Source organism: Mixophyes fleayi, chromosome 4, assembly GCF_038048845.1.
Source record: "Mixophyes fleayi isolate aMixFle1 chromosome 4, aMixFle1.hap1, whole genome shotgun sequence".
Classification (NCBI taxonomy): Eukaryota; Metazoa; Chordata; class Amphibia; order Anura; family Limnodynastidae; genus Mixophyes; species Mixophyes fleayi.
In genome coordinates, this window is record NC_134405.1 from 324,719,297 (window position 1) to 324,733,002 (window position 13,706).

Here is a 13,706-nt window from a genome sequence, read left to right on the forward strand (position 1 = left end):
TGAGGGTCTGGTATCGCGTCTCCATGTGTATATTTCATTCTTGGCTAAGCGAAAGTCACTAAGCATTGGAAAAATACAGGCAGTTTATCTTTGGCTATGTGCTATCTTAGAATTACTATATATTTTTTCTTTTCGTCAATTAATTGATCGGCAGACATTTTCCTATGTGGCAATTTGTTTATTCAACAAACATCACCAGGAAGTCTGGTTCAACTTAAACCGTAAAGCTAACAAATCCCAGTGTATCTATTTTCAGGCATCTGTTCAAAAGCAATAGGGAAAATATTTTGGAAAGGGCTGCTTGCTTTATTGATTGTCATACACGTTCATACCAACTAAATAGTCCTTTGTTCTGAATTCTGTAATACTTTCCTTAAAGTAGGATATGTTCTTCGTTGTGTTATACTCCGCTTACATGCAGAAAAAATTGGATCATTTTTAGATCAATGTCGGAAGTGCGACGGCAACTAGTTGGGGTGTAACATGATAAGTCACTGTCCAGTCTCATTTCTTTCTCCCATGCTTTGTGTCATAGCACATACATGTGTTTGTGTACATTGCTTGTAATGACACAAGATGTGGTGTCTCAGTGGTTAGCACTTCAGCCTCACAGCACTGAAGTCATGAGTTCAATTCCCGACCATGGCCTTATCTGTGTGGAGTTTGTATGTTCTCCCCGTGTTTGCGTGGGTTTCCTCCGGGTGCTCCAGTTTCCTTCCACACTCAAAAAACATACTGGTAGGTTAATTGGCTGCTATCAAAATTGACCCTAGTCTCTCTTTCTCTCTATAACTTGTGAAGAAAGCATCTTGAAATGGGAGTACTTTAGCACTACATGAAAGATTACAAGAAAACAACTTTAATAAAAAATATTTTAAGACAATGTCCTTTAAAGCAGCCAATCCTATGTTTTTATGTGTGGTTTTTTTTTTTTAACATAAATCACAGTGGCAGGCTATAAAAAAAATGTTGGTATTTACCATTTTCTGTTTTGTTTATTTGTTCTTTAGACTGCTATTAATAATTTATAATTCTGGACTACTATGGCAACTACAGTCACATGGTACATAATATAGTGAGCAGAGAGGCTTTGGAACGCCCCTCTGAGCTCTGTCTGCACTGTGACATCCCTGCCCCCCCCCCCCCTCCATCACATGACATGCTGTGAACCTGTGTCTGTGTAGTAGACTTACTGTGGTGTGGCAGCCATTTTTGTTTGCCAACCAGAGAGCTTTTGAAAAGAACATGACGATTTTTAAAGAAAATAAAAGACGATATTTATGTGGGATTGCTGCTTTAAACTGCTGAAATGTTCTAGACACACAACTGTCTTCACCAGTGAAGCCAAGCTTGATATTCAGCCAGGCTCCAGTGCTCATCAGTAAAAGGAGAATTACATCTAATACATTTTGTAAAGTTATAACAAAGAATCAACCTAAAAGGCACAATAGAGTATAAAATCAATACGAACAACTTTACATTTTTTACTTTGTCTAAAAGAATAGGAAACAGCACCCCTTCAACTGCAAATACTGGAGTGTAACCGCTCAACCGAGCGTGACTGCTTTGTATCATTTTCTATACAAAAATTGTACTTTTGTGTACTTTATGGACTTGTGTTTAAATGACAAGTTTGACTACTGTGGTGGAGCTGCCTTGGTTTGTTTATTATGGGAATTTAGAACATTCCTTTATGGTTCTGCTGGCCTCCATCAGCGATCCTGACGGCCTTTTAACCCCTCCCTCTATATGTAACTTCAGATAAAAGATCTGCCAGTGCTTTGTGTTTGCGTGAGACACTAATGGGAGAGAATTACCCTGTTTTTGTTCATAAGGTTGTTGATTTTAGGTATATCCAGCCTAGGTCTGAGCACCTATTCTCCCTACAGTAGAGGAAATGCTGGAGTGGGTGGAGTTAGAACACCCTGCGACCAATCAGAGCATTAGAATGTTGGCAGGAGCACAAAGTACTTAAACTCTGTCAACTCCAAGTTTAAAGTAAGAGGGGATCACAAAATAATATAAATTAATGTGAGGCTCCTGACAGACTGATGCAGAAAGATTGTGGTGTCCAACTTATTCTGTAAATGTTCTGTACAACTTATCAGTAAGAACATGAGTTCAATTCCCGACCATGGCCTTATCTGTGTGGAGTTTGTATGTTCTCCCTGTGTTTGCGTGGGTTTCCTCCGGGTGCTCCGGTTTCCTCCCACACTCCAAAAACATACTGGTAGGTTAATTGGCTGCTAACAAATTGACCGTAGTCTGTGTATGTGTGTGTGTGTGTGTGTTAGGGGATTTAGACTGTAAGCTCCAATGGGGCAGGGACTGATGTGAGTGAGTTCTCTGTACAGCGCTGCGGAATTAGTGGCGCTATATAAATAAATGGTGATGATACCTGTACTGTAATAGCTAAAATGTGTGGTAGCTACCATACTGCTTGCTCCATAGAGTGAGGGGTCATATCACCAGACTTGACGGCAGCAAGCTGTCAATTAGCTTATAGTAAATTAAGCTACTGATTTTGACTATGTATATGGAGATATATATGTATATATATATATATATATATATATATATATATATATATATATATATATATACTTAGAGATATATTAATGCAACTTCTTCTTTTTATTATTATTATCCTTATGTTACTGGTAAATTACTTCTATATAGATTGAAATTGCTAGAGGTTGGGTCCATAGACATCTGTTGCCTGGATCATGAGAAACCTGCGCTGTGCCGCTTCCCTCTATCCTGCGATCACCACTTCTTCCCTCTCCAGCAAGTATCACCATACCTCACAGCAAATACCACACTAACTATATGGCAACACTTGTCATAACTTATTTCCAGGAGATGGTATGAAAGTAGACATGGACAGGGCTTCATGATTTGTGTCATCCAGTGGGCAAGGCATGATGATACAATTCGCTTCATTATGACCAGGGCCGGATTAAGGGAATGGAGGCCCCTGGGCTAAGGGGGCCCCCATTTCCCAATGAGGCCCCCCCTGTTAGCCGCCTGACACCCTTCCCCCAAGCGCTTACCTTCTCCTGTTACTGTTGTCCTTCCGCGGCGCGCTATAAGCTCTTTACTGAGGAGATCTCGTGACACTCTCATGAGATCTCCTCAGTAAGGAGATTACTGAACGCCGCGGAAGGACAACAGTGACAGGCTCAGCAGCAATGATCGGGCCAGGGGCGGGGGCGCCGCCGGCCCAATAAATAATGCCGCTGAGCTTGGTCAAGGGCCCCTTGGACGCCAGAGGCCCCTGGACTGTAGCCCAGTTAGCCCTTGGGTTAATCCGGCCCTGATTATGACACACCCCCATCCACTTCAGAGGCCATCAAGGAGAATTGTCTGCCCATCCTGGACATCGTGGTGATGCCCGGCGGCACCTTGCGGCCCATTGAATCCTCCCCTAAATGTTGGCAGATCTAGAGGTCGGTTTATCAAACCTTCTAAAAAGGAACTGTGGAGGTGTTGCCCATAGCAACCAACCAGAGTCTAGCTCTTATTTGTCTAGTGCATTCTAGAACATGATAGCTAGAATCTGATTGGTTGCTATGGGCAACACCTCCACTTCTCTTTCTAAGAAAGTTTGATAAATCTACCCTATAGAATCACCCAAATGATCTGACGAATACTCAAAATTTTTTTTTTATCATTTCACTAATCTATATCCAAAGATAATCTTTACCTAAAACATAATTTGTCTTTTTAGAAAAACAAATAAAAAATCTTCCAGACCAACACAACGTCCCAAAAAAATGTATGTCAACGTTATAAGTTACTATCACTGGTAATTTTTCTTGTCTTATGCAAATCATACTTTGCTCCCAATCTTGCAGCTCACATTAAGTTCTCTGGAGATATATTTAATAGCTCATTACATTAGTAGCTCTTTAATATAAGTCAACCAGTTAAAAAAAAAAAGTGAAACATATTTTTAGGCTGAATCTGTGCAATATATTAGCAGCCTCCTATCCATGCCTAAGAATTCCTGCTTCCCAGATAACAGACTCTAAAATATTTAGTGTAATTTTTCTAAGCTGACGTGAGCCTGTTGTATAACATTCCTGTTTTATCTGGAGGGGGGGGGGGGGGTGGGGGTGTATAGGGAGAATAGAAGACAAAGAACAAAGCACTTCTACTACAGTGAGTACGGTAGAGAGAGAAAAGGGGGGGATCACTCACACACATGAGATCATGTGGCTCAGCTTGGCAGGCTGTAGGTCGGGACTGTCGTCATAGTTTGATGGGCAGAGCAGGAGCAGTTTTATGCCTAGGTGTGAGCAGCATCTTGCAGAGCTCAGGAAGGATTATGCCCTATGCTCTGTCTCATTGCATCCTGCATCGTTTGGATGAACACTTGGAAGAGAGTCAGTGACTTGTTCCAGCCGCAGACATGATCAGCAGATCTTACAGCAGACACAGCCTCTCCTCCCTCTCCAAGTGAGTTATTAAGTTCTAGCAACTGTTTGGCTCTATCCTGTGCTTTGTTTCAGCATTGTTCCACTCTGTAAACCTTTGTAGGCTCTGGATAACAATGCAAAAGGAAACCACAAGGGTCCACAGCATTCTGCAATCCAGAGGTAGGCAACCTCTGGCTATTCCAGCTGTCAAGGGCTGCTGGGAGTTGTAGTTCCTCAACAGCCCTGTGGCAGCTTCCTGGGTCTTTTTTTGGTTTATCAGCCTTGTGGGTACTTGCTGGGACTAGTAGTTCTCCAACAGCATTCTGCAATCGAGAGGTAGGCAACCTGTGGCTTTTCCAGCTGTCAATTGCTGCTGGCACTTGTAGTTCCTCAACAGCCCTGTGGAAGCTTCCTGGGTCTTTTTTGGTTTAACAGCCTTGTGGGTACTTGCTGGGACTAGTAGTTCTCCAACAGCATTCTGCAATCCAGTGCTAGGCAACCTCTGACTTTTCCAGCTGTCAAGGGCTGCTGGGACTAGTAGTTCTCCAACAGCCAGTGAGCCCACAGGTTGCCTATCTGCTGTAATCTGGCTCAAGCAGAATTTATGATCCTTCTAGTTTTAAAAGTTTGGACACTTGCATTTATAGCATGTGATGTCGCCTCTATTTGCTTTGGGAAATATCCAGTACAGAAGATAAAAATTGGGGTGAGATATTGCAGCGACCCTCATATATCCGTTGTATTTATGTAACACAGTGATGTGATGCTGTATGTGGAAATCACCTAGTAAAATATTATCTTGTTTTGTGAAAACTGTCATTGTAATTAAAACACACATACTTTTTGTTTATTTTGTAGTTCTTTGAAAGATACATATCCCTTATTTCCCACAAATATAAAACATCTGTATATGTACTATGATTAGTTTCTATGATATGACTCATGTAGGGTAAGTGGTAAAAGAATTTTAACACAACTGGTGAGATCTACATTGGCAATTTTGTTTAGGAAATCACTGCAGATTTAAGGTAGTATTTGCAGAGCGATTCTCTAACTCTGGTGTCAGTGACCTTGTACACTGGTGAGGTCACTGCTTCTATGAGGGACTGTAACAAGGTATTGGTGGACTGAACTTAATTTATAAAATAATAATAAAGTCAGTTTTTGCATTGCAGAGGAAGTTTCAGTGGAAGCTTCAAAGCAGCCGAGGGCGTGCGATATTATAGTCTTTATATCAGTGCAATGCTGTGGGCAATCATGCACAACAGCAGTTGCATTTTAAAACAAAAGTAATTAATTTATCAATTCCAGTAGTGGCTCATTCACACGTCCAAAGTAAACTTGTGTGTTTTGTATACTGACTTTACATCAGGTATACATCCCAAAGATGCTAATTCAATTAACTGAAATGGAAAATGTTGATGAGTGCTCAAAAAAATGTAGCATGTTTCATCTTAAAGAGTCCACCGTAAAGCGACTGGGTGTAGATGCAAAGGTGGGACAGCCAGCGTCTGCCTTGCTTTATAATGTGTTCTGATTTTTTGCGGTGTGGAGACGGAGGATACCAGCTTGAAGCAAGACACTAGGGGGTATATTTACTAAACTGCGGGTTTGAAAAAGTGGAGGTGTTGCCTATAGCAACCAATCAAATTCTAGCTTTCATTTATTTATTGTATTCTACAAAATGACAGCTAGAATCTGATTGGTTGCTGTAGGCAACATCTCCACTTTTTCAAACCCGCAGTTTAGTAAATATAGCCCTAGGAGTGTTGGGGGAGCAAAAAACAGGGAGCAAAGAGGACCAGTAGGCAGGGACTGATATCGGGCAGGAGGTCCCAGGCATCGGTGTACAGGTGGAGAGGACAGTGTTGGCAGGAAGACACGAGGAAGAGGAAAACACAAGGAAAGAGGGCCTTGCCCCTGAGAGCTTACAATCTAAAGGGGGTGGGGCAGACAACAAGAGGACAATGGAGAGTTGGTGAGGGGTGCAATAGGGGATAAGTTAGGGGGAGTAGTTGTGTGGAGGATCAGTAGGGGATGAGTTAGGAAGAGAGATGAAAGACTTTGATGAATAGATGAACCTTTGGAGACAGGTGGATAGATTGATTGAGAAAGGTGGACACAAGATTTTTGCCACTTAAGCAGGCGTGCCACACTGACACTTACTAATATACTAATGGTACGTACCACTGTTTTATCGGTGTGTGTTTTTACAGCCAGAAGTGTAACAGAAGCTGCCTGTGCGATTAAACGATTATGAACGGACAGTTTAGTTTAATCAACCCAAGCCAGGGATAGACTGAACTGTCCAATACACGTGTGGCCAAATTGCTCACATTTCCAGTAATGCATTGTCAATGAGCAGATATTTGCAGCAGGTGAGCAGTTATATGTTCAGTGCCCCAAACTCTCCTAGCACTTAAGGCAGCTGCCTCCGCTGTTTAACTATTTCAGCCCTGTCTGTCACGGCGCGGCTGATACGGTGCCACCTGCACTTGGTGACATGCCCGTCACACAGCTGCTCACATTTTTTCCGCAACGTCTACAGGAAACTGCTTCATCCAAGGGAAGTGCTGAAATCTGTAACTGCAAATCACAATAACAATATATATATATATATATATATATATATATATATATATATATATTTATATATATATATATATATATATATATATATATATATATATATATATAATAGAATTGTATGCTTTGTGTTGATGACTAACATTGTAACATGAAAAAGTGAATGAGGAGTGACCGTGAAACTGATTGAATAGAATTAATGAATTATGGATGCTACTAATTTAGTAACCATAGGACAACTTGAGATCAGCCTCTCCGTGGAGGATAATTTGCCCGATTGCCTCCAGCTTTATTACAAGGCTAGACTCCACCACACCTTAAATACAAGTTCCCTTGTTTAAAAGAGTCACTAACAATATTCACACTTTATTTTAACCATTTAAGACTGAGGGAGGCTCCCTGGAATGTGCTGTAATGATATTACTGACAGGAAGTCTGCTGTGCAGAGGAAAAATATCTTAATGATCACAAAATGTAAATATCTCCAATTCCTCTAAGAGGTCTATCATAGGGTATTGTACGGTAACGTAGGCTGTACCAAATAAAGTTTTTTTTAAAAAAAAGTTTCAGAAAAAGTTAAAGTGAAAAAAAGTCAGTCACATTCTACAGATAAATGTTATCGAACATCTGCTAAAATACACAAATATCGCATACTTGCCAACTTTTCCTCGTAGGCTTCAGGGAGACGCCGGGGAGGTGGTCGTGTGGGGGCGGGGCTTGACAAATTGCACCGCCCTCTAAACGATTGTCACAACTTTGGCCAATTACAACAGGGGGCGGGGCTAAGATGACACGGTATTGGCGTCATTACCCTCCTCCTCCACTTATCAATTGCGGGGGCGAGAACCAGGAGGTTGCTCTGCTCCCAGAAATGCAGGAATCTCACGGACATTCCGGGAGAGCAGGGCAACTATCAGTTAAAGAAAAGCAGATAATGAATCTCTAGAGACTGAAGTGTCTTTTATATTTGTCTCCATTACTGAAGTCATGTTGTCTTACCTGTCAGTCTTTGATTAAATCTTGGTCTCCATGAAAATGGCCACCTCCATAGGCATCAATACATGGATATAGGACACAATTTCTGAACTGTGTCATCATGCCACAGATGGCGAAGCCAACCACGTCTTGTACTGGCTCAATAACTAATGGGAGAATTAGAAAAGGTACATTCAAAAAAAAATCTGTCTTGTAAAATTTGCCCCTTGATTTAAATATATTTACTGGGTTATTGATAGGCTGTGATGTAACTGGAGCGTCCTGCTCACAGCCAATCAGTAACACTGAGTGTGTAATAACAGGGACATCCCCTCCCCTGCCTGCCGCTGGGGTATGAGGTGAAAAACAATGGGGGAGACGGGAAAATAATTTACAAGGGTTTGGGAGAGGAGGGTGACCCACTTGCGTTTGATATTCCTGGGAGGCAGTAAAAGGGTTTACCCTGCAACTTAAAGTAATTGACCTGCCACTGGTAGTTGGCTGGCTGTTATTTCACTGTAATACTGTGACAGGTGGACTTTAATGAAAAGCATCAGTGTTCTTTATTAACAAGATGCAATATAATTCTAATGTAATTTAGACAATTAGGGGCATATTCCTCTGAACATCGTGGCTACGCGCGTTTTCTGGTACTACGGTACCCTAACGTTGCAGATTTTTCCTCCGCCGCAACCGTTCCAGAGGTACTCCGCGGCTAATTGAATATGACATTACAAAAAAACAAATGTCCATTCGGTCTATCTGCGACACTTGTGAGATAATATTGTATCTACCACCATTTCACTCCAAATATTATTTTTTTCAGCCTGTATTTTTTTGGAAGCTATTTTTCATTCAGTTCCGCTCCCCCTGGATTGCAGCTGACACTGGTATGCAGTCAAAGGTCACCAGATAAGACTTTGGAATTCAGAGGAAACTTCTGGGTGTACCTAATCCATTAATTAAATAAGAGGGCTTGGGCTTAGTGCATTTGGATCACTTTCATTTTCTGCTTTCAAAAGGAGTGAAAAACCACGGCTTTACCTTAGATTAGACTATAATGTGTGATTGACATGTATTCGGTTTCTGGGATGTTTTATTAGTTGATGTTTTTCTATTTAATACTATCTATAACACACAGAAATTCTTACTTATGCTGTTACATCATAATTCTTTTTTATTATATATTTTTAGATTTTTTTTGTCTTTCTGGTCAAAGAGGACCAGGGAAGGGGTGGGAGAACAAAACATCAGAAAGTCGGTCATCTCTCTCTTTTTCAAATTAAATAAAAAGTCCCATTCAGACGGGGGACAAATCCTTTTTTAAACAAGTTTACTCACATGTCTACACAGTGCTGTGTTATTGCTTAATAATGCCATGCCGGGCAGTGTGGTAAGGCCCAAAAATGGATATCCCAACACGGGTCAACTTCCCCTTTGGATATCAGACAATGTGGGCAACAACTTCATCGGGGATCAGTTATCCCGGGCAATACAGAACCCGCAACCCCTCTGGGCTGAAAGGACGCAATACAACCCAACCCACCGAGTGGGTACTTGCACCGAAACTATAACCGACTCTTCGAAGGGAAACTGGTTCAGCGCGGCCACTGCGTTAATGTGCGCCCACCAATCATTGGCCGCCGACTGCACTGTGTTTTCCGACATCAAAACCAGTCTTTTGATTCACTATGAGCCCGCGATACCTCTTTTGTATGTTCCTTATATGAGGACAGTGCGTTTTGAAAGATATTGTAAAGTACATTATTATGATTACGCATGCTGTTATTACTGATTCATGCCTGCCCACCGAGAATGGGGCAGCCTAGTGCTTCAAAATTGCTAGCCACGCCCCCAGGGTGGCCACACCCCAATCGTGCCATGACCACTCCCCTTGTCCCACCACCGCCTACCCAAATGATGGGAGGTATGCTGATTCCACATCCACTTTCTCTCCAGTGTCACCCTTTATCACGATTGTCTTATATTTCTTAAGCATAGTTGCCTACTCTCCCGGAATGTCCGGGAAACTCCCGAATTTCTGGGAGTTCTCCCGGACTCCCGGGAGAGCAATCAATTCTCCCTGATCCTGGCCGGCTGTGTAAACTAAACGGATGGGGCGCGGCCTAGTGACGTCATTGACCTAGCATCATGACGCCCGCCCCCTGTTTTTATTGGTTCAGAGTAGTGATGACCGTTTTGGGGGCGGGACTAATGACGTGATTCTTTGAGCCCCGCCCCCACACACCCACCCTCACCCCGGACCTCCCGGGAATCATCTTGCCCATGTTGGCAAGTATGTTCTTAAGCCGTGATCGACAGAAGAATGTTTTTGCACAAGTTCTACACGTGTTGGGCACCAGAAACCCAATAGCCAGATTGCAGCAGCCAAATGATGGCGGGCGTCCACAGATTTGGGGGCACAACTTTGGCATATAAGTGCCCTGGCCTATATTATCCCAATTTTCGATCATTTTTGTAATTGTCACTCGTGCAAGCTCTGGCCAAAGGCGCAAGTTAGAATTCATTGATCTTTACAGTAATTAAATGCTAATGTTCGAACAAAAGTGTGAGAAATTATACAGTATATTTGCTATGAAAAATGAATATATAATTGATATAATGGAACCCTGCCGCACGTCAGTTCTAAACTGGTAATCGGAACATGATCAATATTTTCTACAGAACTGTTCTATGAACAGTATTTTTTTTTACAGTATCATTCCATTTTAAGAGATGCACTTCTTAGTGTCCTAAGGCTTTTTACACAGAGCATAATACACACATCTGCCCTTTTATGACAGAGTTATGGACTTCTAAATAATTTTAATCCTGTGTATTATTTATCGTGAAAGATAATCCCCATAAAACATGTGCAAACTATAACAAGCCAAACTGTCAAATTGATTTAGTTGAGAAGATAGAACTATTTTATAGCAGGAAAAAAGTTCTGTGAGCGGCGCAGGGCGGGGAAACAATGCAGTTTTGTTGTACCAGTTTATTTTCACAGCTTGTGTCCTTGCTGAGGTTTCAGGAATGGTGCATGCTGGGAAAGGAGCCCTTTCAGGTGAAAGCAGAACATTTTCTGAGAGCTGGCGAATAATTTACAGTAGATTTAATGTCAAATGGTTGGAAGTCAGGAAATGACACGGGGTCATCAAAATTAAATGTGTGTAAAGGACAGATTGTGCAATGATGCAGGAAAAGGATTAGTTTGCTCTGTGGATGTGACTGTAATCTGCCTATATGTTCCTTCAGGCTGACCGCAAAGCTGAACCACAAAATATGCTCTAACACAGCACGTTGTCTGCCTGGACGTAGGTGCTGGGACTGTGGTCTCAGAGGAGAATGATGAAGAAAGAAATATTCACTTTAAAGTCCTGCCAGTTTCACTTTAGGATGTTTTCTTTTAACTTTTGTAATGTTCTTCTAAAATATTGCTGTTTGATCATCTTTTAATAGCTCAAATAACTCAATAAGAACTAAAGTAAGGGGTTGTCAGGGCTATCTTCTTTACATTTGTCACTTTTATACATTTTAATGTTTTTATGAAATTGGTATTTGTGCCTTTTTTGGTGTTCTCTGTGCACTATGGCTGCCGGCGTTGTATGTGCACTATGGCTGCCAGCGTTGTCTGTGCACTATGGCTGCTGGCGTTGTATGTGCACTATGGCTGCCGGCGTTGTCTGTGCACTATGGCTGCTCGCGTTGCCTGTGTACTATGGCTAGTGGCGTTGTCTGTGCACTATGGCTGCTCGCGTTGCCTGTGTACTATGGCTGGCTGTGAGGACGACTGGCAATTTGCTGGTGCAATGTGGGTACCATGATATTGAATTCAATTATATTGAGTTCATATTCCATGCAGCCTTGTTCTCATACAATTACATGAATGCACCGTTCCCTGCTCCCCACGAGGTCAGCACATCATCTTTCTGAAATACTTTGTGCAGCTGTGAACTTTCATAGGATCTAAAGAATGTTCTGTTTCAGTCTAGTTTGTAATTTGGGCAAACTGACATAGAGGAGATGAAGATTCATGTCAGATACACCTTAAACAAGTGGATGATTCAACTGTTTTTATATAGAGGTGCATTTGACGCAGTTTTACTGCATCAGTATGATAAGAGCGGCACTAGTGTGCACTGTTGGGGGACCCTGCTCCTACTAACTCCTGTCTAACTCTAAGTCTGTGGCTTCTTGCTTGTCCCCGTTCCCCTCACAGCATCATGTTACACGTAGCCCTGTCCTCGCTAATGTAATCGTGATTACAATACATGTGAACATGAGTGGACAAGTCACTGCCTCCCACATAATCACCACACTCCTCTCCAGCTGCTGTAAACCTTCTGATGATTTGATTGGCTGCAGGTTGCATTTTACAACCGAGGCCGTCCTACACTAATACAGTAAGGTTCTCAGACGCACCTTACAAAGGTACCTGTGGATATTTGTAGAACCACTAACGGTGCACTAGTGGTTCTACAGCACTAGCAAACCTCAAAATACTGATATACTGACCGTGGTTACAAAATAAGTATGGCAACTGTATGTGGTGAACTCCTTTTTAAGTGTAGCTCATTTTTCTTTTCAAATGCTCATATGGAACAGATGATCTTGAATTGCTTATTTAAAACCATCAGCATTTAACACATAAGGGTATATTTACTAAACTGCGGGTTTGGAAAAGTGGAGATGTTGCCTATAGCAACCAATCAGATTCTAGCTGTCATTTTGTAGAATGTACTAAATAAATGATAACTAGAATCTGATTGGTTGCTATAGGCAACATCTACACTTTTTTCAAACCCGCAGTTTAGTAAATATACCCCACAGTAAGTTGAACTTTAGGCAGGAAATATTGATGCACGTATAGGAAGATCATAGCTGGAATGTTCAACGTATTTTGACAAAGTACAGATTTGCACTGTAACTATAGTTCTGCATAGAACGAGTGTGCTGTCGGATCTCTTTATGATTTTAAGCATTAAAGCTTCAATCCCATGAAAACATTTTTTTTTATATATATATAAATCGCTGTGGCAGTCTGTAAGAAGAATCTTGGTATTTTCATTGTTTCTTCAGGTTATTAATGATTTATAATGATTTTCTGCACAGTGTCATTTGACTACCATGGCAACCACAGGCACGTGATGTAGTAAGCAGAGAGGCTTTGGAACGCCTCTCTGATAGTTTTCTCTCTGCCTTCGCGTGATATGCTGAGTGCTGTGAGCCTGTGTGTGTGTGTGTGTGTGTGTGTGTGACTGGCAGCCATCCTTCCAAAGAGATTCCGAAAAGGATATAATGATTTGTAGGAGGACAGCTCAAAACAATGTCTATTAGACGCAGCTTAAAAGGTACTTATCCTGCTATTAAAATAAAGTGTGGGATTGTTGCTATAAAGCTAATAGAAAAAGGAATGACAATGACTTGTTAATGTAATTTAACTGCCAGAAAAGTGATTCTTGTCAGACTTAACAATGATGTTTATTGACGCCCTCTTCCCACGAATGCTTAACCAAAAGTGTCTCTCTGCCCTCCAAGCCATTGTGTCTAGGGTCAACTTGACAGACTTAAATTCTTGATTTGAGCTTTCCATGGGTGCGGATTTAATCTTGCAAGATCACAGAAGAATCTTAATTACCACTTTCTGCATGTGATGGCAGTCGTGGTATAGCACCACAGAAATTATAACGTACATGTTATGGAATTCCTCTCTGTCTAAGA

At 41.6% G+C, this 13,706-nt stretch overlaps 1 protein-coding gene across 7 annotated transcripts in view; it reads left to right on the forward strand.

Moving 5' to 3' along the window:
* CALD1 (caldesmon 1) overlaps positions 1–13,706 on the forward strand; it is a 143,066-nt gene that overhangs the window by 89,515 nt on the left and 39,845 nt on the right. The window contains exon 1 of one of the 7 annotated variants that reach the window (XM_075210236.1): positions 4,264–4,461. The exons of the other annotated variants lie outside the window; for them this stretch is intronic. Coding sequence (XP_075066337.1) covers positions 4,415–4,461 — 47 coding nt within the window. The 5' untranslated portion in view covers positions 4,264–4,414. Of the gene's footprint in view, positions 1–4,263; positions 4,462–13,706 lie in introns of those variants that run through there. 7 annotated transcript variants of the gene reach the window in all.